At 36.5% G+C, this 23,969-nt stretch overlaps 1 protein-coding gene across 2 annotated transcripts in view; it reads right to left on the bottom strand.

Annotated features, from left to right (window-relative positions):
• The window catches only part of FNBP1L (formin binding protein 1 like), an 88,553-nt gene that overhangs the window by 21,724 nt on the left and 42,860 nt on the right, over nucleotides 1-23,969 (bottom strand). For both annotated transcript variants that reach the window (XM_037501073.2, XM_037501074.1), the window contains exons 2-8: nucleotides 21,983-22,098; nucleotides 15,376-15,429; nucleotides 13,731-13,878; nucleotides 12,915-12,977; nucleotides 5,357-5,461; nucleotides 3,199-3,327; nucleotides 363-509 (exon numbers count right to left, since the gene is read on the bottom strand). In XM_037501073.2, the coding sequence (XP_037356970.1) occupies nucleotides 363-509; nucleotides 3,199-3,327; nucleotides 5,357-5,461; nucleotides 12,915-12,977; nucleotides 13,731-13,878; nucleotides 15,376-15,429; nucleotides 21,983-22,098 (762 nt within the window). The remainder of the gene's footprint in view (nucleotides 1-362; nucleotides 510-3,198; nucleotides 3,328-5,356; nucleotides 5,462-12,914; nucleotides 12,978-13,730; nucleotides 13,879-15,375; nucleotides 15,430-21,982; nucleotides 22,099-23,969) is intronic.

Raw genomic sequence — 23,969 nt, 5'->3', positions numbered from 1 at the left:
CATCTAGGCAACTCCAGATCTGTCTGACCATTTCCTTCTCTAAACCTTCAGTAGACTAATAGTATAATACGGTTTGTAACATATAGCTTGACAGGTTAGTTATACTTTTGGAGTATTACTGCAAAATAAGTGGAGTATAAGAGGAAAGGGGAAAAACCCTCTTAAACAATTAGAAGTCTGGTATTTAGAATAGCCCTTAGAGTCCATTAAGAGTCTAATCTATTGCTAGATTATTTTCTACAAAATATAACTTAGAATAAACTAACAACCCATCAACTACTTCACCTCCTTCCCAACTCTTTTCATTAACTAATGTATCTAAAACAAAAACATTTATTAAAATATGATAATATAGCACTTACTCTTCTTTCATCAACTGATTTTGCTGCAAGAATCATTCCTTCCAAACATTTTGAAATGATAGGAATAACTTTACGTTCTGAGTCTGCAAATCCTCTGTAACATTCACTGAGTTTAATAGTTCTTCGTTCATCCATTTCTTGTAGTTGCTAATAATCAGAAATTTTTTATAAGATAAAGCTGAATTTCTTTTCATTCTGAAACAACCCCCTCAAAAGCAATTAAAGATTCTAATAGTTGTGCTGCTGTTAATACCTTTTAACAAGAACTATAGACATACAATACTTCAAACTAAAGACTTGTGAAAAAGAAAAAAAAACAAGGTTTTTAGAGACATCCTAAAAACGGTGACACTGATTTGCAATCCTTTAAAAGGGACTCGCTAGAGCTAACAGCTCTCTGCCTATATATCCATCTTCATCTTTCAATTTTTAGTAAGAACAATTGTTTATGTTTTCAGGAAAAATTTCATTTGAAAACATATTTTTGATTTTTTTTTTCTTTTAAAGCAACTGGCCTAAAACATATGTAAGTCTGAGGCTTCTAAGCCTTTATATTAGTTCAGATTATTTGGGTAAGATCTGGTCAGACCAAAGATCCATGGCTGACTGTATACCACCAGGTACCTTGACCCACCAGTCTATAGGTCAGAGTGATACAAAGGAAAAGAGAAGCCACAAGGTAAAAATGATACATATATAGAATTCCCAACAATTTAAAATTTCATTGGCACATGCAACTAAAAACTATGCTGAGACACACTAAGTCAAATTACTTAGGGGCATTGTTGACGCTTCCTATTTGCCAACACCAACCTTTCTTTCCTCTAGGAAGCAACTACACTGCTTCCTATACTGCTTCCTATACTATACTGCAACATATCCTCCATATCATCTTTTCCTCTTTAATTATTTCCCAAGTTTGGGGAGTTTTAGATTTGCAATTTCTGAAACAACTGAAAGCCCAGAAATAATATGACATAGATGACAAAGGAGCAAAGAATATACACTGGAATAAGGAAAGCCTCTTCAACAAATGGTGCTGGCAAAATCGGACTGCTGCATTGCAAAAGAATGAAACTAGACTACTATGTCACTACTAAACACTAGAAATGGATCTGCCATACGATTCAGTGATTCTAACCCTAGGAATCTACCCAAAGAACACAAAAACACTAATACGAAAGGAAATCTGCACTTTTACATTTATTCCAGCACTATTTATAAAAGCCAAGATATGGAAACAACTTTAATGCCCCAAAACAGATGAATGGATTAAGAAAATGTGGTATTATATATACACAATAAAAGGCAACATGGATGGAGCTGTAAAGGTTGATACTAAGCAAAGTTAAGTCAGAAGGAAAAAGATAAATATCAGATGGTTCACTTAAATGTTCAATATAGAGAAACCAAACAAAGGGTCAAAGACAAACCCTGAAAGCTGATCATAGATATGAGGCATCCATGAAAAGAGGGTGAGTGTGTGGGGTGGGGTGAAAACACAGTGGGAAGTATACAACAGATATGGTGATGGACTATGGAAGTTTTGGATGGTGGGAGAAATACAGTGACCATACCTGAGGGGGAGAAATGACATATTGTGCAAAAATTAAATAAAAAAAAAAATTGCATTTTCACAAAAGAATTATCTCCAAAATGGCAAGATTGTTCCAAAGCAAAGTCCAAAAAGCAAAAGGATCAAATCCCAGAACACAATAAGTAGTTGATCTCACAGTTAAGGTCTCCCCAGAATACAGAAGCTTTTGGCTCATAAACCCAGAAAAACACCACAGAATGAGGACTGGCAGGCTTGGAACTCTGGATTAAATGACTGGAATCTGATACCCATCTAGTGCACCACCTCTCACTATGCTTCCTTTGTGCTTCTAACTTGCCTTACAAGGAAATAAAAAAATACATCTGGGTTTACCCTCTTCCCACATAGGTTCTGTTCTTCCAGATACTACTACTTTCAACACTGGTTTCACTAAATCCTTTTATTTCTCCTTTCTAGAACAGGCAGTAACATCATTAACCTTCATATAAATTCTGGGTCTTTACTTGAGGCTATTTGACAAATGCTATCAAGTAATCCTGGATGGGATTTATAGATAAACTAATGGCCTGAATTTTATATATGATCTATCTGGAAGTTACAAAGACAAGCAGGTTAAACCAAGCTAGCAAATACGTCTTTTTTTTTAAGATTCATTTTATTGATTTATATATACAAGAGCTGGGGTATAGATCAGAGGTGCGTGGGGTAAGAGGATTCTCCAAAGACAGAGTGGGGAGCACAACAGGCAGATCTACTGAAATACACTGCTGAAGGGAGCAGCAGGTGAAAATAGGCGAGGTCTGCTGTGCCATGTGGGCTAGCTCCCTGCCTGGGGATTGAACTCATGCTGTAGTGGCTGCCAATAGCTTCATAGAGCTTGCACCACCAGGGAAGCCCATTGTAAGATTTACTTCTGCATGTGAACAAATGTCAATGATTCTAGTATAGTATCAAAAAGCTATATCCCAATTCTAGGTGACCAAATTACACTATATAATTCCAGTGAATTCACCCTATTACATAATGACTTATTGTTAATATGTATCCAGAAAATGTCCCTTTTAGTGGACTATTTATTATGCTAATAACAAACCTGTAGGAAAATTTGTGATTTCCAATGTAATGAAAATTTAACTCAAATCCTCAACAAAGAAATCTCATGTCATTCCGATGACTAGTGATTCTAGAAATATTCTGATCGATGCCTGAAATTTAAGTTTTACATCTAAAGACTAGTTCTTCCTAAAGCTCTATTAATTTCATATATATAAATTTTACCTTGTAAATCTGAGGAATCACCACATAGAAATGTTTGTGTTGTTCTCCATTGAAGTTTTGTAATTGTGCAGCATATTCATTTTTATTTTCATCAGCCATATGTGTACGCAGATTCAACTGTTGTTTAGCCTAGAGGCAAATTGAGTTGTTTAGCCTAGAAGTCCAAATCAGCATTTAAAAAAAAACCCAGTATCATAGCTAATTCACTTTTCTAAAAGCTATACCAAAACTAGTTTTCTTCCTAACTAGTGATACCATTTAAAATTTAAGGAGAAGTTTGCAGGTCATGCAGCCAGAGCAATCTAATATTCCCTTTCTCTCTTACTATAATAGTCTTCCCCTTACAATAATTCATTCAAATAAAGTTACTTACTAAGTCCAGATTCTTAAGAATTAAGTAAATGACATTATTGCTTCAAACAGTTAAGCTTTTAAATCAGAAGACAGTAACAGCGTCAGGAATATTTTAGACAAACAGTAAACATTTCTTTTATATGATATACTTATATCTAATTCAGAACTACAATGAAACCAAATGATTTAAAATGGGGTTTTTAGATAGGTAATATCCAACATGTTTGATAGAAAATTAAATGTATTCATAAAGAGTTAATATCAATCAGCAAGGAAGTTTCCCAAACAATGTTGTTTACAAGTGGTATTGCCTACACTTTCTTTACAGCAAGTAATGATAACACATTATGTGTAAAACAAGATGCTATGAAAAAAACTATGGTGGATGATCAAAATCAAGATCCAAAAATCTTAAAAGATTAAATATAATAATTGATACAGATATACATAAGCACTTAAAAAACCAAGGTACAAGTTCTGTCTGAGACAAATCTTCTCATACCACACCTATGTGTGAAAACACATAGGGATTTCAATTAATCATAAATTTAAGGGGAGTCAGTACAAACAATGTGGTTGCCCCAGAAGTCAATATACATTTAGGCTATAGTTAGTATTCAAAACAAAGGAGTTATCAAACTCAGATCTGATCAAACCATACCTGGAATATTATATCCAACTTGAGGTAATATGCTTTAAATGTGATATTGATGAATTAAAGGATATCCAAATCAAAGTAGTCACAATGAAAGGTAACTTAAAACTATTTCATATAGGAATAAAGAAACATTAATAAATCATTTTAGGGTAGATAATCTGCTATAACTATTTAAAAGGCTGTTATGAGAAAAAAATAGAGTTCTTATTTTTGTATGGTATACAAAAGAAACTAAAAGGAAGCAGGGTGACACGTGGGGTAAATACAAAGAAATATGGGTGGGTGGGGGTGTGTGTGTGGGTGGGGGTGTGTGTGTGTGTGTACAGACTGCCTGAAGCCTGTGAATTTCAATGACCTATTATTAGAGGTACAAGTCATTAAAAATAGGATAAACAAGATGTAAGCATCACAAGTTATACCAAAAGCCCTTTATGGTACTATAATATGGCATTTATATGATTTGAGGATTTCATTTTTAATTGGTAAAAAAATGGATGACAGAAAATAAATTATCTTTCCATCTCTCTTTTTTCTTGTTCTGATTATGTAGGGAATTACAAAATTCTGAGAATGATGGGCCTTTATATATACCAACAATGTGGAGGAGTAAGGTTCACCTACATTTCAAAATCACATTTCAACTCTGCCACTGTGTCAAATGTTCTAAGAGAAAGATTGCATAGCAGGCAAGAAGGTAAAGCTAAGCAGTAGTTACAGGGCTGATTCTAGCAGACAATTAGTCCCAGCATCAGTTAATGTGTGATGAGGATTCAGTTTTCCAAAATGAATAATCAAACAGTTAATATCATACTTCTTATAGTTACATCCATGTTTTCCCCGCTGTAAGGTTGGGGAATGCACACAACCCAACCCCACTTGCATACCCCACAGACTACAAAGTCATTCCCAACAGCAACTATTTCTTTATTATGCATTCTAAATGCAGTTAGGACATTAAAATAAAGTAAGTTAACACATATTAATTACTTTCCCAGAAAAGTATGAACAATTTTAAGTAGGCAAATAGTTGAATAGTATAGATTTAGATGCAATATATCTCTTGGGGAAACTAATACCAATCAAATACCATAACTACTCTATATGCAACTCAAAATTTTGGTATCAAAATCAGTTTGAATTATTTACCTTTTCAACATCTGCTTTGGTTGCATTAGTATCATTATCCAATCTTTCATAACTCTGTTGTGCTTTTTCTGCCTCTCTGCATTCTCTTTCAAATTTCTTTTTACTCTGTTAAGAAAATTAAAATATCACATTCAGAAATAAAATTACATCACATTTTAAAAAAATAACTAAAATGTTGCCACTGTGTACTATAAAGAATTGAAAACTGAAAGTAAAAATTTTCTAAATTAAAAAATTTTACTATAATTAATCCATGTACCTTAAACATCTGGCACTAATTACAGACAAAAGAGAAAAAACACATGCATGACTAATATTTATTATATATTTCCTTTCTTCCTAAGAAAGAAAAAATTGTATGTTTTGTAATTTCTTTATTATAAGCCTATCTTCAGCAGTATATTTTTGTGTTTGGTAGGCTGGTTTGAACACTTGCCTGTTTTTCTTTTTCTTTTTTCTTTCCAGTAGCCTGGGATATGAAAATGTCCCTCCAAAGAAGTTTTATGATATTTCTTTCAGGCGTCCCAGAACAAGGCCTTTAAATTTTTTATTCAATTCAAGTAACAATGACTTTGTAAAAGCTATTCACAACTGAGTCATGTGCCATGGTTCATTTCCTATATACATTTAATTTTTTTTTAAATTTTATATCTTTTTTACATCATTTTTCATTTTTGCACAATGTATGCATTTTCATCTTGGTTATAGTCCCCATACAATTCCCACCCCCCTTGTTCTGATCCTACTCCCTTCTCCCCTCCTCCCACCACCCCGTAGTGTGTCTCAAAACTGAAAAAGATAAACTCATGAAATTTGCAGCAACATGGATGGAGCTGGAAGGGATCATGCTCAGCAAAATAAGCCAAAAAGAAAAAGAAAAATACCAGATGGTCTCACTCATAGCAGGAATTTAGAAAACCTAGATAAGGGGCCAGGAAAAAAGACTAATTGTAATAAAGTAAAAATCAAAATCAACAAGCAACTATAATCCTACATACTTTTTTTAAATCCTGGATTAATGACTTTTTAATTTTACTTTGTTTTCACTGCATTTTTCTCCAGTTCAGCCCTAGCTTCTCCTACTTTAAATCTCTTTCCAGTCAATTCAAACACATTCTGAATGCTATCAATTTTATTTCTTGATTAAATCTTACCTGCTGAGAAGCTTCTGCCCAGGTGAAATTTGTACTGGTTCCTAATTAGATCTACTGCTTAGCTGCTACTTTGTGATTTCCCTTCACCATTATCCTGGAAATTCCTTTCACCTCTCCCTTAGTTCACACCTTCCCCTTTCGTAAATTTTGTTGGAATACACTGAGCAGTAACTTCCTCAAAAGAGGTTTGTGGGAGATAATTTTTTAAGTCTCCATAGCTAAAAATAGACTTTACAACCATCTTTTTTTTAACTACCCAATTTTTTTTTTAATTTTATTTTATTTATTTATTTACATCACTGTTCATTTTTAAAAAGATTTATTTATTTATGCATACAATAGCTGGGGTATAGGCCAGAGGTGCAGGCGGGTCAGAGGATTCACCAGAGACAGATTGGGGAGCAGAACAGGCAGACTGACTGAAACGCACTGCTGAGGGGAGCAGTGGGTAAGACAGGAGAGGTCTGCTGCACCACGTAGGTCAGCTCCCTGGCCTGGGATAGAACTCGTGCAGCAGTGGCTATTGATAGTTTCATAGAGATGCGACTTAATCCCTTATGCTACCAGGGAGGCCCCTCATTGTTCATTTTTGTACAATGTTTGCTTTCTTTTCTCAGGTGTAGTCCCCATAGAATTCCCACCATCAATTCACCCGTGCACCATCACCAGTCTCCTGTGCTCTTTCCTCCCCTGTTCTGGTCCCTCTCCCATCACCTCCCTGCCATACCATCATTTTTAACTGAAAAACTTTGGCTATGAGACTCAGTGGAAAACTGTCTTCCTTCAGATATATGAAAGTACTGTCTACTCCACTGTTGTCTAGCATCTTGTCTGATTATTTTCTAATCTGACTGTGATTCCTGATCCTTTGCATAAAAAAGTATGTTTGCTTTCAGTTTTGTTTTTCCTCTTAAGAGGCTACATTTTCTTTCTCCTAATTGCTCTGAAATTTCATAAAGATATGTCATGCTGGGCCTCCCTGGTGGCGCGAGGACTTAAGACGCAACCTATGAAGCTATCGCAGCCACTGCAGCACAAGTTCAATCCCCGGCCAGGGAGATACCCACGTGGCGCGGCAGATCTCTCCTGTCTCGCCCGCTGCTCCCCTCAGCAGTGTATTTCAGTCAATCTGCCTGTTATGTTCTCCACTCTGTCTCTGGTGAATCCGCTCACCCGCCACCCACCCACCTCTGGCCTGTACCCCAGTTCTTGTATACATAAATTAATCTTTTTTAAAAAAAGATGTGTCGTGCACTGGATCCACTATGCTGGACACAGGCAAAATCCTCACCGCCTAAAAACTGTGTCTTTCTATTCTGGGGAAATTTTCTTTATTTTGCCTGGCCATTTCCTATGTTTTCTCTTTTAGAGGGTGCTCATTATTTTGAAAATAAATGAATACAATGAGTCCTCTAAATTTCTTTCCACTTTCCTATTTTCAATCTGTCATTTAACTACTTTCTGAGAGATTTCTTCAGTTTCATTCTTTTAGCAAGTTTTTCATTTCTCCTTTCATCAAATTCCTTGGTCCTCAATGTTCCTTTACTCCCTTTGAAAGTATTAACAGTAGTGTTTTGTTTTGTGTTTATAATTCCCATTTCCTTTCATAGTCATTGTTGCATCAAACTTTCTTTCTTTGCTGTTTATTAGTTTTCACCTTTGGTGTTCACATTAGATGTTTTCTTTAAATGCCCAGACATCCTTGCTTATCTTTTTTTTTTTTTTAATAGAGGCATGTTTTATTTATTTATTTATTTATTTATTCATTTGTTTGTTTTGTTTATACATGCACTGGGTACAGTCAGAAGCGCGGGAGGGTGAGAGAATTCACCAGAGCCAGAGCGGGGAGCAGAGCAGGCAGAAGGACCGAAGTACACTGCTGAGGGGAGCAGCGGGCGGCAGGAGAGGTCTGCGCGCCACGTGGGACCCTCCTCCAGTGGCCGGGGAGCAGCCGGGGATCGAACCGGCACTGCAGAGGCTGCTGGCAGCTTCGCAACCCAGCGCTCAACCGCTGCGCCACTGGGGAGGCCCTTTTTTTTTTTTTTTTTTTTTTAAGATTTATTTATCTATACAAGAACTGGGTACAGGCCAGATGTGCGGGAGGGTGAGAGGATTCACCAGAGACAGAGCGGGGGAACAGAACAGGCAGACTGTCAGAAATACAGTACTGAGGGGAACAGCGGGCAAGACAGGAGAGGTCTGTCGCGCCATGTGGGTTGCTCCACAGCCAGTGGGGATCAAACCGGCACTGCAGAGGCTGCAGACAGCTTCACAGCACTGCACTCAACCGCCTGCGCCACCAGGGAGGTCCTCTTGCTTGTCTGGTCTTATTTAAAAAGCCAACTGAAAGCTCTACAAGTAGGTAGGTTTTACTCTTTTCCTCGAAGGTGATATGGTCAGGCAGTTTCCTTAGAGAAACCCTGGTATCAGTACCTTTCCTATCAAGTTAGATTCCCCAAAAGATGTTTCCGACTCCTCAACTGGAAAATATATTCCCTGTTATCCATATTCTGAGAATCCCTCGGAAAAGGATGTCAACATTTTCTGTTTAACTAACTCCCACATTAGAACAAATTAAGATGCTATTTTTTTTGTCTTGGGGATTACAAAACTACATAGATATTGCAAAGTTGGATTCCAAATTTCATAACTACAAGATCAAAAGGTTTAAATTTCTCACAGGATCTCTCTTCCTTTGAGCTTCAAACAGACAGGTGTCTGATACTTTCCCTTGGTCAATGAGTAGAGTTCTTATAGTCCACCTTTCACTAAAGGTTTAGTTCTCCAAAGGTTCAAACCCTCCACAATATCTGGAGCTAAAACTTAATCTCTGTCCTTATGTGAATATTAAAACCTAAGTCCTAAGCAAGGTCCACTGAACCAACACCTCTGCCCCCATTTTTCCAAATACAACTACCAGTTCATACATCTCTTGATCTAGCTTTTAGTTTACTTTTTAGCAGTTAGAGATTTCCCTTTCTTTCAGGTACCTCTGCTAAGAGCTTAAAATATAACAAAAATATTTTGTTATTCTATCTAGGTTAACCCAAAGGTTTCTAAGTTAGCTCAGTTTGCTATGTATCCAGAACTAGACATACCAATGATTTACAGCAAATAAATGTGCCCAAATGTACTTATTTTGGCTAGTATGAGACATCAAATGAGATACTGACACTAATAAGCACATAAATATATCTGTGTAACATGCAAAATGTCACTTTCCTATAAAGACAGATTAAACGTCCACATTTAATTCTGAAACTCAGTTCAGAGCTGTGTTTTCAAACTGAGAAACTATAGGTTACTAGTTTTGGTGCAAACTGAGGCTACTTAGATAAAGTATTTTTATGTTAGATGTTTTAGTACCTGTTGGTGGGGGGGAATACTACCTAATAATTTCCTTGCAATAGCAAAAGAACCACTGGTATAATAAAACCACTGGTATAATAAAAACACTCCGTCCCTGAAATATCCTCTAATGTTATACAAATAGAGAAATACACTTCAGAAAAGCCTCTTTCTGCATCCTTTTGTGTGGCAGAATAATAAAGAGGACTTCTATTCCATCCTTTCTTAGGAAAGTCCACCTCCTGGTATAGACATTGAAAATAGCTGATATTTGCCTTACTAGCCTCTCCATAGCCCGGACATGGTCAAGTAATCTAATTCTATAAAAGGGACCCATGAAGGAATATACTAGATAAGTTTTCCTTTCCTAGTTTAAAAAAAAAAAAAAGCGCAGCTGGGTTAGAAATGTTTCCTTTTCCTGCTTCTCAATGCAGCTGAATGACAGTGTGGTGCTTGGCTGCTTAAGTGTCTTTTTTTCTTTTTTAATTTTCTTTTTAAAATTATTTATTTATTTATTTATTTATACAAGCACTGGGTACAGTCAGAAGGGCAGGAGGGTGAGAGAATTCACCAGAGCCAGAGCGGGGAGCAGAGCAGGCAGAAGGACTGAAGCACACTGCTGAGGGGAGCAGTGGGCAGCAGCAGAGGTCTGCGCACCATGTGGGACCCTCCTCTGGTGGGCAGGGAGCAGCTGGGGATCGAACCAGCGCTGCAAAGGCTGCGGGCAGCCTAGCAACCCAGCGTTCAACCGCTGCGCCACCGGGGAGGCCCTGCTTAAGTGTCTTGACCATAAACAGAAAAGCAAACATGGCCAAGATGGCAAAATGGAGAGACAGAAAAGAGGTCACCTAGGTGACACCACTGAGCTACTGATCAACTCTTGGACCTGGCTCCATTTACAAGCCCAGTTTTCATAAACTTGTATACTGTGTTACATAGAACTGCCTAACTTACAGACTGAACATCTAAGATGCTTCTATCTTCTTAATTGCTATCAATTCTTCAAAATCTTCACAGGCTCTCTTTGTCCTCATCTTAAATGCTACTGCTGCCTATTTCATTAAACCTGAAACAAAAAATTGTCTTTTAAAAGTTTTTTTTCAGTTTTTAATACTTGTCATTAATTTAACTTGTCTCTCCCAGTTCTTTAAGTATCCTCTCAATTATTTCAAACATGTCAGAAATTCCACAAGTTCATTTTGTTTTAATCAAACAGGAATATGTGGACTAGGAAATGAGATCCTGCATATATTTATATATATTACATAAATATCGTATGTTTGTGTCCCTCACTAGACTGCAGGTTCCACAAACACCAGAACTACATCATATTCTACACTTGTACCTACTAGACTCAGTGCATGTCTAGCATGCCTTCAATAAGCATGAGTTGAATTGAGCTCACCTTTATTTCATGGTATTATTAAATGTCTTAAAGAAATCTCTCCTGCATTTCTTTTTTGATGTTTCTTTCTTATGACCCATAATTTTTGTTTAAAAACTGTCAATTGTTCTACAGGCAAGTCAGCACATATTAACAGGAATGATTTGTGCCAACACCAATTTTTAAAGGGCATGGTGACTCATGAGTGTAGGAGTCTGTTATTTTTTTGCAAATAAAAACACACACAAATACACATACACTCATTAGGAACACATAGTAAGGTGCTAGCTAAGGGAATTTAAAATTTAGTAAGTAAATACTCCCTTAAAAGTCCTTCTGAAACCAATTAGAAAGAAAATCAAAGCACAAACAAAACAAACTTAATATACTTAAGAATTCTAAATCAGCATTGGTGATTAGAATCTTACATTAGTGATATTTATATAGTAAACATTTTATCCTAAGCTTTGACTAAATATTTAAAAAGACTGAGAACAATGCACACACATGTATGAGATTTTTTAAAATCTCAAGTATAAATCTTTTTTCCAACAACCACAAAATAAACTGATTAACATGAAAAACTCCACCATAATTTTCAAGGAACTTTCCAATACAAATATATGCAAGCAAAGAATAAACTGTTCACTATCCTGAGAGTTCAAAAAGTATCAATCTTACACTACAGAACATTATTTGAGAGAACATTTTAAGTAAAGGAGATGACAGTGTTTCATGCAGACCTCTTGTTTTTCAAATCACTATATTGCAGAACACTACAAATAAACCACAGTAGGGGCCTCCCTGGTGGCACAAGGGGTTAGGATGCAACCTATGAAGCTGTCCGCAGCCTTTGCAGCACAAGTTCGATTCTCCCAGCCAGCAGGGAGCAACCCACATGGTGCAGCAGACCTCTCCTGGATCACCCAGTGCTCCCCTCAACAGTGTACTTCGGTCAATGTGCCTGTTCTGTTCCCCACTCTGTCTCTGGTGAGTCCTCTCACCCTCTGCACCTCTGCCCTGTACCCCAGCTCTTATATGTGTAATTAAATAAATCTTTAAAAAAACAAACAAACACAATAGACACACTCTTGGACAATTTTTAAGTAAATAATTATTACACTTTAATAATTTTGCCCCACAACATATTTTATGTCCTACAATAGGATAGTCTCTGCTCAGTAATAGCAACATTCACATTATTAGAGAATCACTGCACTAGAAGCAACATTTCATATAATCTAGTCCACTCTCTTCCATTTTCATATGCTAAAAATTAAGTCAACAGTAATCACATGCTAAAAGGAGATAGAACTAGAATAGAGGTCTTTCTCGGGCTCAATTGAATGGTTTTCTAAGATATAACCACTGTTTTCCTATTATTTCTACCCTTTATCAATATTTTATATTAACTGCTGCAAAGTCAAAAAGAATCTTTCCAAATGTTTACAATTAAACATTATAAAGATTAGAGAGTTAGTACAAGTATTGAACTATATGGGGAAGAGGGGACGTGTGACAAAATACTCTCACATTTTCTATTCACATCAATGTCAAATTATGGATAATCCATTGATAAACACTGAATTCAAATAGATGTGAAATATAAGAGAATTTAGGGTTAAACTGGCTTGCAAAATTTTATATTAACCATGAAAACATTATAACTCACATTATCCATCTGTTTCCAGCACATGTCAAGGTACTGTTGAGCTTTTCGTCCCTCTTGAAGATGCTAAAGATCGTTACCAAAAAAAAAAAAAAAAAAATTATATTTAAATACTAAGTTTAAAGTTCCAAGAAAACTTTTCACTTAATTTTTTTCAAGGTGCTAATTAATTATATAATCATATCAACACTTAGGAAGAAATTTATAGTAGCAAAACAAAACCCTCTAAAATGTATTTTACAGGATATTATTTGAATAACTTAAATATAACCTTTAAAAAAGATATAAGCTCCAGATAAATATTGTCTTGAATAGGGGTTAAGAAACATTTTCTATAAAGGTTCAGATAAGTATTTTAGGCTTTGCAAGCTGCATAGTCTCTTACAAATACTCAACTCTGCTGATGTAATAGAAAAGCAGCTACAGGCAATACTTAAGTGAGTATCAGTCCGTTTTTCCAATAATACTGTATTTTTCGTCAACAAAATCTGAACTTCATATAATTTTCACTTGTCATGAAATATTATTTTTCTTTTGATTTTTTTCAACTAAAAATGTAGAAACTGGTCTTAGCTTGTGGGAACTAGTAAACAAAAATAGGCAGTAGGCTAGATTTGGCCCAGAGGCTACAGATTTTGCCAAATCTTGGTGTTCAATCCAAGAGGATCACAAATTAGCAAGGGTATCTTAAGATAATTTTTAGGAAGAAGAAATTTAATGTAACAGAAAATCAATTTACACTGAAAATATATTATTTTAAAAAGCAAGTAAGATGTAAAAATATTTACATTCTAGCTGGATAAAAAGGATAAGGATTACCATTTTTCTTTCAGTTTTCAGATCATGAGCATATCTCATTAATTCACCATAAACTCTGTGTGCCATTTCTTCTGCCACGACTTCTCGCTGGCCTGCATAGTCATTTAACTCGTTAAGGATGTTCAAAAAGGCTATACACGAGGTAAACCTGATAAAAATATTAAGAAAAAGATGGTGAAATTTGATTTCATTTTTATTACAATTTTTTAAATGCAGTATGGCTTATACCTAAAACTCAACAATTTTTAATATACTCAACCTAAATCTCAGCTACTAGTCCTAAATTAACTTTGTATTGGCAAGAAACTTGCATTAAGCTCAAGTTGCACCTGTGTATCTTCAAGTAGTCTTAATATATAGAGAAATATTTGGGATCAAAAATAATAAAATAGTACCTGCAGGCTCTTTTGGCATAATGGAATATTTTAAGTTGCCAATGACTGGCCTGAGTGAGATTGAGAACGAACTTGTGGATTCCTAGGCTTGGCAGCTGAACCTGTTGCAGAGATGACGTGCTTGCTCTCAAGGACAGAACCTGCCAATCTTACCACTCAAATGGATCTCGATGATTAATCTACAGAACAACTTTGCTATCAGCGCTGGAAACAGCTGCCTGTATCTGCCCACGTCCTGAATGTCACTCAACCACTGCCATTAAGGTCATCACCAAAGGAGGATAAGAAGGGGCAAAAATAAGGGTAAAAAGTGTGTGTGGAGGGCATCCCTGGTGGCGCAAGGGGTTAAGCACTGCACTATGAAGCTCTCTGCAGCATGAATTCGATCCCCAGTCAGCCAGGGAGCAACCCACATGGCGAGGCAGACCTCTCCTGTCTTGCCCGCTGCTCCCCTCAGCAGTGTACTTTGGTCAATATGCCTGTTTTGTTCCCCATTCTCTCACCCCCCACACCTCTGTCCTGTACCCCAGCTCTTATATGCATAATTAAATAAATCTTTAAAAAAAAAAAAAAAGAATTTAAAAGTGTATGTTGAGAGGAGGGAAAACAGAATCACTGTATTAAAATGTATAGATCTACTTTAAATACTGCCAAAACATTTAGCAGTTGAAGGCAGAGCTCAGTTATGACTCTAATAACACTAAACCTGAGACTCCTAACAACTGACAATGAAAATTTCTTTGCTTTATGTTTATTTTTGTTTCTACAGTTTATACCCATCCATATATCTGTTTAAAACTATCCAAAAGCTCACAGGCAATTCCTAATCTTTTATATAGGGTTCCAAATTACCCTAAAAACCTCATTCCTTTTCATTATCCTTTTAAACCAACCAAATTATTTAACTATGTGAGAATAAAAGCAAGAATCTAACAAGCCGACAACTATAAAATAAACTAGAAAAAAAACACCTTTTTCTTGTGGAGACTAAATCACTAACGTGGGGTCTTAGTCTACATCTTACTTGGAAACCCGTATTTCAGCTACTTTAGAATAGCTGATCAGCTACTGATAAAGTCCACTGAAGTTTTTGTCCCAGTATATAATTTCCTATTTCAAAAGAACCTTTAACTGTAACAAACTTGAAATAGTTATAAAAATCTAACAACACAAATATATTTTACTAAATAACAAAAATCTACGTAGTCAAAAAACTTTTAATGAGAATAATAAACAGGTATATAATTTACCTTGGCTCTTCATCTTTGGAGGAACGTTTGGGACAGTACTTCTTAACCAGATTTCTATGGGAAGATGATTATTTTATTAAAAATACTGTTATTAACTGAAATACTCTAAGTTTTCAACTTCACTCAACCACTGCCATTAACATATGTTAAATATATATTACATTTATGTTTCATTCTTAAAATGTTTTGTTCTTGTATTTACTTATATTTTGTTCTTAAAATACTGCTACCTGTAGAGCGAAAGGTGATTTCTAAGTTTATATAAATTTTCATAACAATTTGACCATGCTATCAAATAAGAAAAGAGGTAAGAGGAAGATGAGAATACAGTATATGAAAATAAGTCAAGGTACAAATACCCGTATTTTCAAAGAAATACCGCCACTACTTTGTTTTACAAGTCAGAGATTTGAATGCTAAGGTAAATATAATCTACAAAACAGTAGTGACATTTAGGTTTTCATGAAAACAGAATCTGTTAATTATATAAAAGTACTCAGAAGAGTGCTGATACTTTAATGCTACATAAGTGTTAGTACAAAAAAAGTGCTTGCTCTATGACAGGCACTGTTCTAGAAATCAGGAACAAGCAGCACACATTAAAAAACAAAAATTTTTTCCCTTTCTGTAGTTTACATTTTAGTAGGGAGAATATATTCTAGAGTTAAGTCAAATTATTTAGCCAATAAATCATCTGCACCCAGAAAGATTCATTAACTACTGGGGACTGACAAGAATGAACAAGCTTCCATAAGATCCAATTCTATGAAGTGAATTTAAATTTCAAAATAAAGAGAACCGTTCCTCCTGCCTGTATCCAGAGGCCACTATTATTATAAAATTTTTTTAGGGGGGTATACTATTCATTGCTCAAAAGCCAAACTTATGAAGGAAATCAGGTTTAATCAGGTGCCAACAAACTTGAGGACATGGAAGACTACTGTGACAAAAGTCATATTCCTAACTGAGGGGAAGCAGGCACTTATATAAGTGAGTATGAAGGAGGAGGAGGAGAGGCTAAGGGGACTACACCAGGATTTCAGAGAACAAGCAGAATTTTCCAAGAACTGCATTCATGCCTCTTTTTCTTCCACATTTGGTCTTGACTGGATCTGTCCAGATACTGATAGGGTTATTCTGACTATGATAATAAGGTTGTGGCTTAACCTTTGTTTTACTTTAATTCCATCTTGGTTTCTAGTTTTGCCTGGTTTTCTGGTTTTGTCTGCAAGAAAAGATAAAGAGGAGCAGAGCAAGAACAGGGCAAAGACAAGGAATTATGGATACCAGGCCAGTGATGGTAACATTAGAATTTACTACATTAAGCAGTTGATCAAAAATTTCAGAGAAAGCCAAAGCAGCAAAGGTTAAACAATGGTTGACCAAAGAATGAAAGTAATCCCCACTTTCAAAAAGTCAGTACAAAGATGAGCTTCCTGGGTTCTTCTGAGACTAAAGAGTGACAAAGAAAGAAAATTCTTAAGAAAGAGGCATAAAACATTAAAGACTGACTAGAAAAGAGATTGGTTTTATTTGGATTATTCTCTTAGTAGAACAACCTCATTACTGTAATATACATGACACAAATAGTAGTATGGAGAGAATGTAGTACTTAGTCAAAGGTTTAGCTTATGATCAGACATCCTAATTTCTAAGCTAAAACCGAAACTTGTATTATTAAACTATTTACTCATTCACTTGACATTTACTCTTCAGAGGCACCAGCTATATTGCCACGCTTGGCACAGTACAGAAATGAACGTAAGACAGTCTTTGATCAAAAGGAATTTGGAGAGCATTTTTGCTCTGGTTAAGGGTAGTTTGCAGACTTCCTGTTGTCCAATCGACTTCTCTTACAGTTTACCACACAGCCACATTTTAACCAAGAAAGGAATAGCTTGGGGTGGAAGTAGGGGGACATAATTTCACATAACAAACTCTATGCCAGAATTTACTGTTACTAATTTTACTTAAAAGAAATTATCTATCATGTTTATAAGCATCTTAGAAATTTTAATCCCTGCCACAAAATATTGTAAGATTAACTAAAATTATGTCTGCAAACAAAAAACATCCTACCAAGACATAATGAAGTTACCACTTAATATCCAAATGGACATGATTCAATTGTCAATAACTATGTATCCAAACAAGACTAGGTGCTTTAATATTCCCATCCTCATACTAATACCAAAAATTAAAAAAAATCAAACCAAAGTCATCAAAATAGATGAACAGAAGAATAAAATAAGTGAGGGTTATCAATGACTGAGAAAGTCTAAATGTGCAATACATTTAAAGGTAAATGTTTAACATTCTAATTATGGTTATTAATAAGGGGGGGAGTTGACTCCTTATAAAAGATATTGCCCTCTGCAGTAGCAAAAACAGAAGGGAGTTAACCAAAAGAATTTTTCCCATTAAAGAAAAACAAACATGACAAACCTCTTCCCTTTGGACAAAAGAAATACTATAAAGAGCATCTAATAACTCAATCATTTATGAAGCATTCATCCAAAGCAGTAAATCCTAATGCAGAGGAAGAGGTATTTTTAAGTTCCACATGCCTCTTGCCCAACTCTTTCTTATTGGAATTTCAATAGAGAATCACTACAACTGAAAATCATTGTTAGGATGGAAATGTGTCAATTTTTTTTAGTGTACTGGGACAGAAAAAAAGATGCAAATCACTGATCTACAGCATCTGTACCTAATTAAACCTATTTTCACAATGCAAAATTATACCTTTACTTCAATGTAGGAGTGTTCTAATCTCTTTTTGCACATAAGTGAAAAGTCTAGTATAAGTCACAGAACAACAGAAAAGAAAACAAGTCTGCTCTTTGATTAGAGTCCTAATACTCTGGTAAGATCTTGGTCACCCCGAAACCTTTGAGGCCCAAGCTTTTCTGACAGTTAAATATTCTAGATAGCTGAAGTTTTAGCTCACAAATTACCAATCTTCATTTTGTAATTTGTGATAGGATTCTCTTTAGAAGTATACCATCTTCTTTGCTTAGGAACAAGTGTTTTTAAACATTATCATTGAAAAGGCTTCAACAATTCAAAAACGTAAGTAAAATAATTGTCTCTGCCCTTTTCATCTCCCTATTTGCACCCCCATGGATAACCAGTGTAAAACAATTGCGGGGGGGTAGCTCTTCAGAACATATACACATTTTATACCTAACTATATACACAAACTCAAATAAGCAAGGAGTTCTTGCTGTACATTTAGTTCTGCAACCTGTTTTTTACACTTACTGAAAAGCTGTGTAAAGTTTAAATATGCTAGTACACCTGACTTATTTAAAATGCATATACCTCAATGTTTTTCATCATTCTCTTACTAACTGATATAGGTGCTTTTAGGCTAGAGACATTTTTTCATCTGTTTTTCATAATATTTTAATCTTGTTCTTTATTGTCTCTTTATACTGCCATCACTGTAATATCAGTAGTAGTTCTTTTCCTCACATCTATCAGAGAAGTTGGCAACTCGAACACTTAATGTGCTAATATTAAGATCAAATTAAAAATTACATGAGAGAAATTTTTTATTATTCATATGTGAGTATATTTCTTGATTACTATTTTTAACTTCCAGGAGGTCCTTTATGCTTCTAGATTCTTAAAAATCTTAATTTTTGGATAGATGAAATATCATCACTAGTATTATTAATGTACCCTTAAGTTCCCTGTTGAAAGAACAAAAGAAGAAAATCAATCAGGAAATTAGCATGATGCCACTATTGCAGTAAATGTGTATCTAATATGTGTATCATTTACACATATTATAGTTTACCCCTAAACAACCCAGGGGCGTAAGGGATGCCAACTTCCATGCAGTCAAAAATCTGTGTGTAACCTGTAATTCCCAAAAAAACTTGAGTTCTAGTTGCCTATTGCAGATTGGAAGTCTTACTGATAACAAACAGCTGAGTAATACAGCATATGTTACATGTATTTTACATGTACATGTATTATAACTGTACATGTCTTATATACTATATTTGTACAATAAAGTAGACTTAAAAAAAAAATCAAAGTTGGTGCAGCAGGCCTCTCCTGCCTTGCCCACTGCATCCCTCAGCAGTATCTTCGGTCCGTCTGCCTGTTCTGCTCCCTGCTCTGTCTCTAATGAATTCTCTCACCCTCCCACACCTCTGGCCTGTGCCCCGGCTCTGGTATAAATGAATAGATATTTATTCATTCATGAATATATCTTAAAATATATATATATATTTTTTGGGGGGGGCCTCCCCGGTGGCGCAGCGGTTGAGCATTGGGTTGCGAAGCTGCCCGCAGCCTCTGCAGCGCCGGTTCGATCCCCGGCTGCTCCCCGGCCACCGGAGGAGGGTCCCACATGGCGCGTAGACCTCTCCTGCCGCCCGCTGCTCCCCTCAGCAGTGTACTTTGGTCGTTCTGCCTGCTCTGCTCCTTGCTCTGGCTCTGGCGAACTCACTCACCCTCTCGCGCTTCTGACTGTACCCAGTGCTTGTATAAATAAAAATAAATAAATCTTTTAAAATATATATATATATATAGTTTTGCTTAAAAAAAAAATTTGGGCCTCCCTGGTGGCGCAGCGGGTTGAGCATGGCACTGTGAAGCTATCCTCAGCCTCTGCAGCGCGGTCGATTCCCACAGGGCGTGGCGGGCCTCTCCTGCCTTGCCCACAGCTATGGCAGCGTCTTCGGTCCCTGTGCCTGTCCTACTCCCTGCTCTGTCTCTGGTGAATTCTCTCACCCTCCCACGCGCCTGGCCTATGCCCCGGCTCTGTTATAAATGAACAGATCTTTAAAAAAAAAAAATTTGTTTAAAAAAAAAGAAAATCATAAAGTAAAATACATTAATAGTACTGCACTATTTACCAATACCGTAAGTTTATATCACTTATTTATCCACATGTAAGTGGAGTCACATAGTTCAAAGGCCAACTGTAATCCATTCATCATACTAGTTTATTCCATCACTACACCCAGTCGGTTTCATAAATCACTACTACATAGTATACATAAGATACTTCCTTCTGAGCCCTACTACCTTAAATTTCTTTTGAGTAACTATCCCTCCTCCATCATTAGGTATAAGTTAATCCAATATATTCATTCAGTAAATTGTTCAGGATAAGCCTATAAACTAATCAGGGTTAGCATGACAGAAAAATCTCTGCTCAGATTTCTTGAGGGAAAGAGCTGCTTTCCTTCCACAGGCCCCCACTCCCTTTTTTTTCTTTCTTCTTTCCCATTTTTCTTCCTCTCTCCACCCCAAAGGTACAACAGAGAAGACCATCATTCTTTCCCACAACGTAGGATGTGAAGATATAAAATGTAGAGCTACGGGAGTAAAGAGGATGATACTGAACAGAATTCGAGGATAAAGACAACAAGGAGAAATGGGAACTGGACACATTTGACTCCTGGCTTGCTTCAGCTGGACTTTTGTCACTTGCAACACTGAGAGTCCTAATCCCTCCCTAAAGCCAGACTCTTTTATTGGTATCTAGTCTCAGACTTCAAGCACCATTTTTATTGAAAACTTTCCAGCAAAACTACTTGTCAAGCTGTGGTCTAATGATGATTTAACATAATCTTGACATAATCTTAAAATTAGTTTCATATGCTTTAAGACTAAAATTATGCCTTTAAAATGTTTATCTTGGGCCTCCCCAGTGGCGCAGCGGTTGAGCGCTGGGTTGCGAAGCTGCCCGCAGCCTCTGCAGCGCCGGTTCAATCCCTGGCTGCTCCCCGGCCACAGGAGGAGGGTCCCACATGGCGCGACAGACCTCTCCTGCTGCCCACTGCTCCCCTCGGCAGTGTACTTCGGTCCTTCTGCCTGCTCTGCTCCCCGCTCTGGTGAATTCTCTCACCCTCCACGCCTTTGACTGTACCCAGTGCTTGTATAAATAAATAAATAAATCTTTAAAAAAAAAAAAAAATAGGACTTTCTGAAGAGTCCATGTCTGTCTTCTCAAAACAAAACAAAATAAAATAAAATGTTTATCTTTAATTCTGACTTGCTTTACTGGACATTATTCTCTCAAATTCACTCCATTTTGTTGGAAATGGCTGTATTTCATCTTTTCTTATGGTTGAATAGTGTAGCTTATGGCTGAAAATTACCAAGTGTGGCAATATCACATCTTAATCTAATCATCTACTGATGAACATTTAGATTATTTTCATGTCCCAATTATTGTAAAGAATGCCGCTATGAACACTGAAAAACATACAGTTTTGTGCGTTGGTTTCACATTCTCTGGATAGATGGCCAAGAGTAAAATTTTACTTCTAATACATATTCCAAAATAATTCATCGGTAATATGTATCTGGTCTCTTAAAGAAACTCAGCACTCCTCAATTTTCAAGTCTTGGAAACTCTAAGTGACTTTCTGGAACAAAACTACTCATGATCTATCAAACCAGTATTTCTTATGGCACTAGGCAATGATTTAATTAAACTGATCACTGAAACAGGAGCGTTTTCAATATAATTCTGATGAAAAACATACGACTTAACCTCTAGTATATTACATTTATCTAACATCCAACTACTTAAATATGTAATTTCATTTTTAAGAATTGAAAAAAACACTTAACTTACCTCAATTGTTTTGCATAATTCTGTTCAATTTCTATCCTCTCTTTTACAAATTTGGCATATCTTTCCAAGAAGTCAATTCCCCACTGTGTATGTTTGTCTAAACTGTCGAACTGATCCTAGAAAAGAAAAAAACACACTGAAAATATAGAATTTTATCTACGAATATTTTAACCAGCTCCTAATATTTGACCAGACAAGCAAAAAGGTAGAAAAGGAAAAAAATCAGGCCTCCCTAGTGGCACAAGGGGTTAAGTTGCAGCACTGTGAAACTGTCCACAGCCACTGCTGCACGAGTTCAATCCCCAGCAGGCCAGAGAGCTGACCCACATGGCGTGGTGGACCTCTCCTGTCTTGCCCGCTGCTTCCCTCAGCAGTGTATTTCAGTCAATCCACCTGTTCCCCACTCTGTGGTGAATCTTCTCAACCCCCCCCCACAACACCTCTGGCCTACACCCCCACTTTTGTATGCATAAATAAATCTTTCAAAAAAGAAATTTATCTGTGTTCAAATTCTGGGCTCTTCATTTACCAGGTGTTTGACCATCATAATTTGGGAGTCCCATTAACCATCTCATAGTCTGTGGTGACACCATTGAGTAAATGTGATACATATAAAGCAACCTTGTATTGTGAGGACTCACAAAATATTTCCTTGTACATGTTACCTGAAATCATCATTTCCTACCCTTCAGGAAAAAAATCTCCAAATGGAATAATGTAGTGCTCTTTCCATTTCAAAAGTCTATAATGCTGGGCCTCCCTGGTGGCGCAGGGGTTAAGCACCACACAATGAAGCAATCTGCAGCCTCTGCAGCACAAGTTCAATCCCTGGCCGGGCAGGGAGCAACCCACATGGTGCAGCAGACCTCTCCTGTCGTGCCCACTGCTCCCCTCAGCAGTGTATTTCAGTCAGTTTGCCTGTTCCCCACTCTGTCTCTGGTGAATCCTCTCACCACCACCCCCACACCCCCGCATCTCTGGTCTGTACCCCAGCTCTTGTATGCATAAATAAATCTTTAAAAAAGAAGTCTATAATGCTAATAAAATAATCAATTCATCCCTTTCTATATTACCAATTGTTTCGTTTTTCTAAATCCCCCAGGGTTTAGTCACATGTGTTATTTAAATCACTCTAAAATTGCAGTAAATTCTATCTAAACAGCAGAGAACTCATCTGCTACCAGAGTTTTACACTACCACTCTAATTCTAGTCTTCCATGAAATTTTTTCATTATTGTTTTGCTTCCATGGTAGACTTGAAAACAGCCCCTCCAAAAAAAACTCTTTTCAGTAAACTTAATTGGTTTATTAGTACTAGTTTCCATTATATTCTTTCAAACTGAAAAGCTATCAATGGAAAGATCATTCCCCCAAAAAGCCTGAAGTTAAAACAATCATTCATTTTTTCCAAAATGCTTCAAAAGCTTCTTCCCATCAGCTTCTTGATCTTGTATTATACACCTTTATCTTTATAGATGAATCTCCAAATTGTTCTCACAAACCCCATCAGTAAAAAAATCTGAATACCTCTATTACATGTACACGTATAAATTATAGAATACCATTAAATAATTATAAAATCCACAAAAACAAATTTTAAAAAAAGTGAAAAATACACTTTTAAAATAGTTTTAACTTACTTAATAAACAAAAGCCTTAGGACTATGCCTTTTTAAAAAAAAAAAAAAAGATTTATTTATTTATTTATACAAGCACTGGGGAGTCAGAAGCGCGGGAGGGTGAGAGAATTCACCAGAGCCAGAGCGGGGAGCAGAGCAGGCAGAAGGACCGAAGCACACTGCTGAGGGGAGCAGCGGGTGGCAGGAGAGGTCTGTGGGTCATGTGGGACCAGGGCCGGGGAGCAGCCAGGGATCGAACCGGCGCTGCGGAGGGTGCAGGCAGCTTCGCAACCCAGTGCTCAACTGCTGCACCACCGGGGAGACCCCAGGACTATGCCTTTTTTTAAAGATTTACTTATGCATACAAG

Source organism: Talpa occidentalis, unplaced genomic scaffold, assembly GCF_014898055.3.
Source record: "Talpa occidentalis isolate TD23 unplaced genomic scaffold, MPIMG_talOcc4v2.1 talOcc4.9, whole genome shotgun sequence".
NCBI classification, from domain to species: Eukaryota; Metazoa; Chordata; class Mammalia; order Eulipotyphla; family Talpidae; genus Talpa; species Talpa occidentalis.
This window is presented reverse-complemented; position numbering and strand designations above follow the sequence as displayed.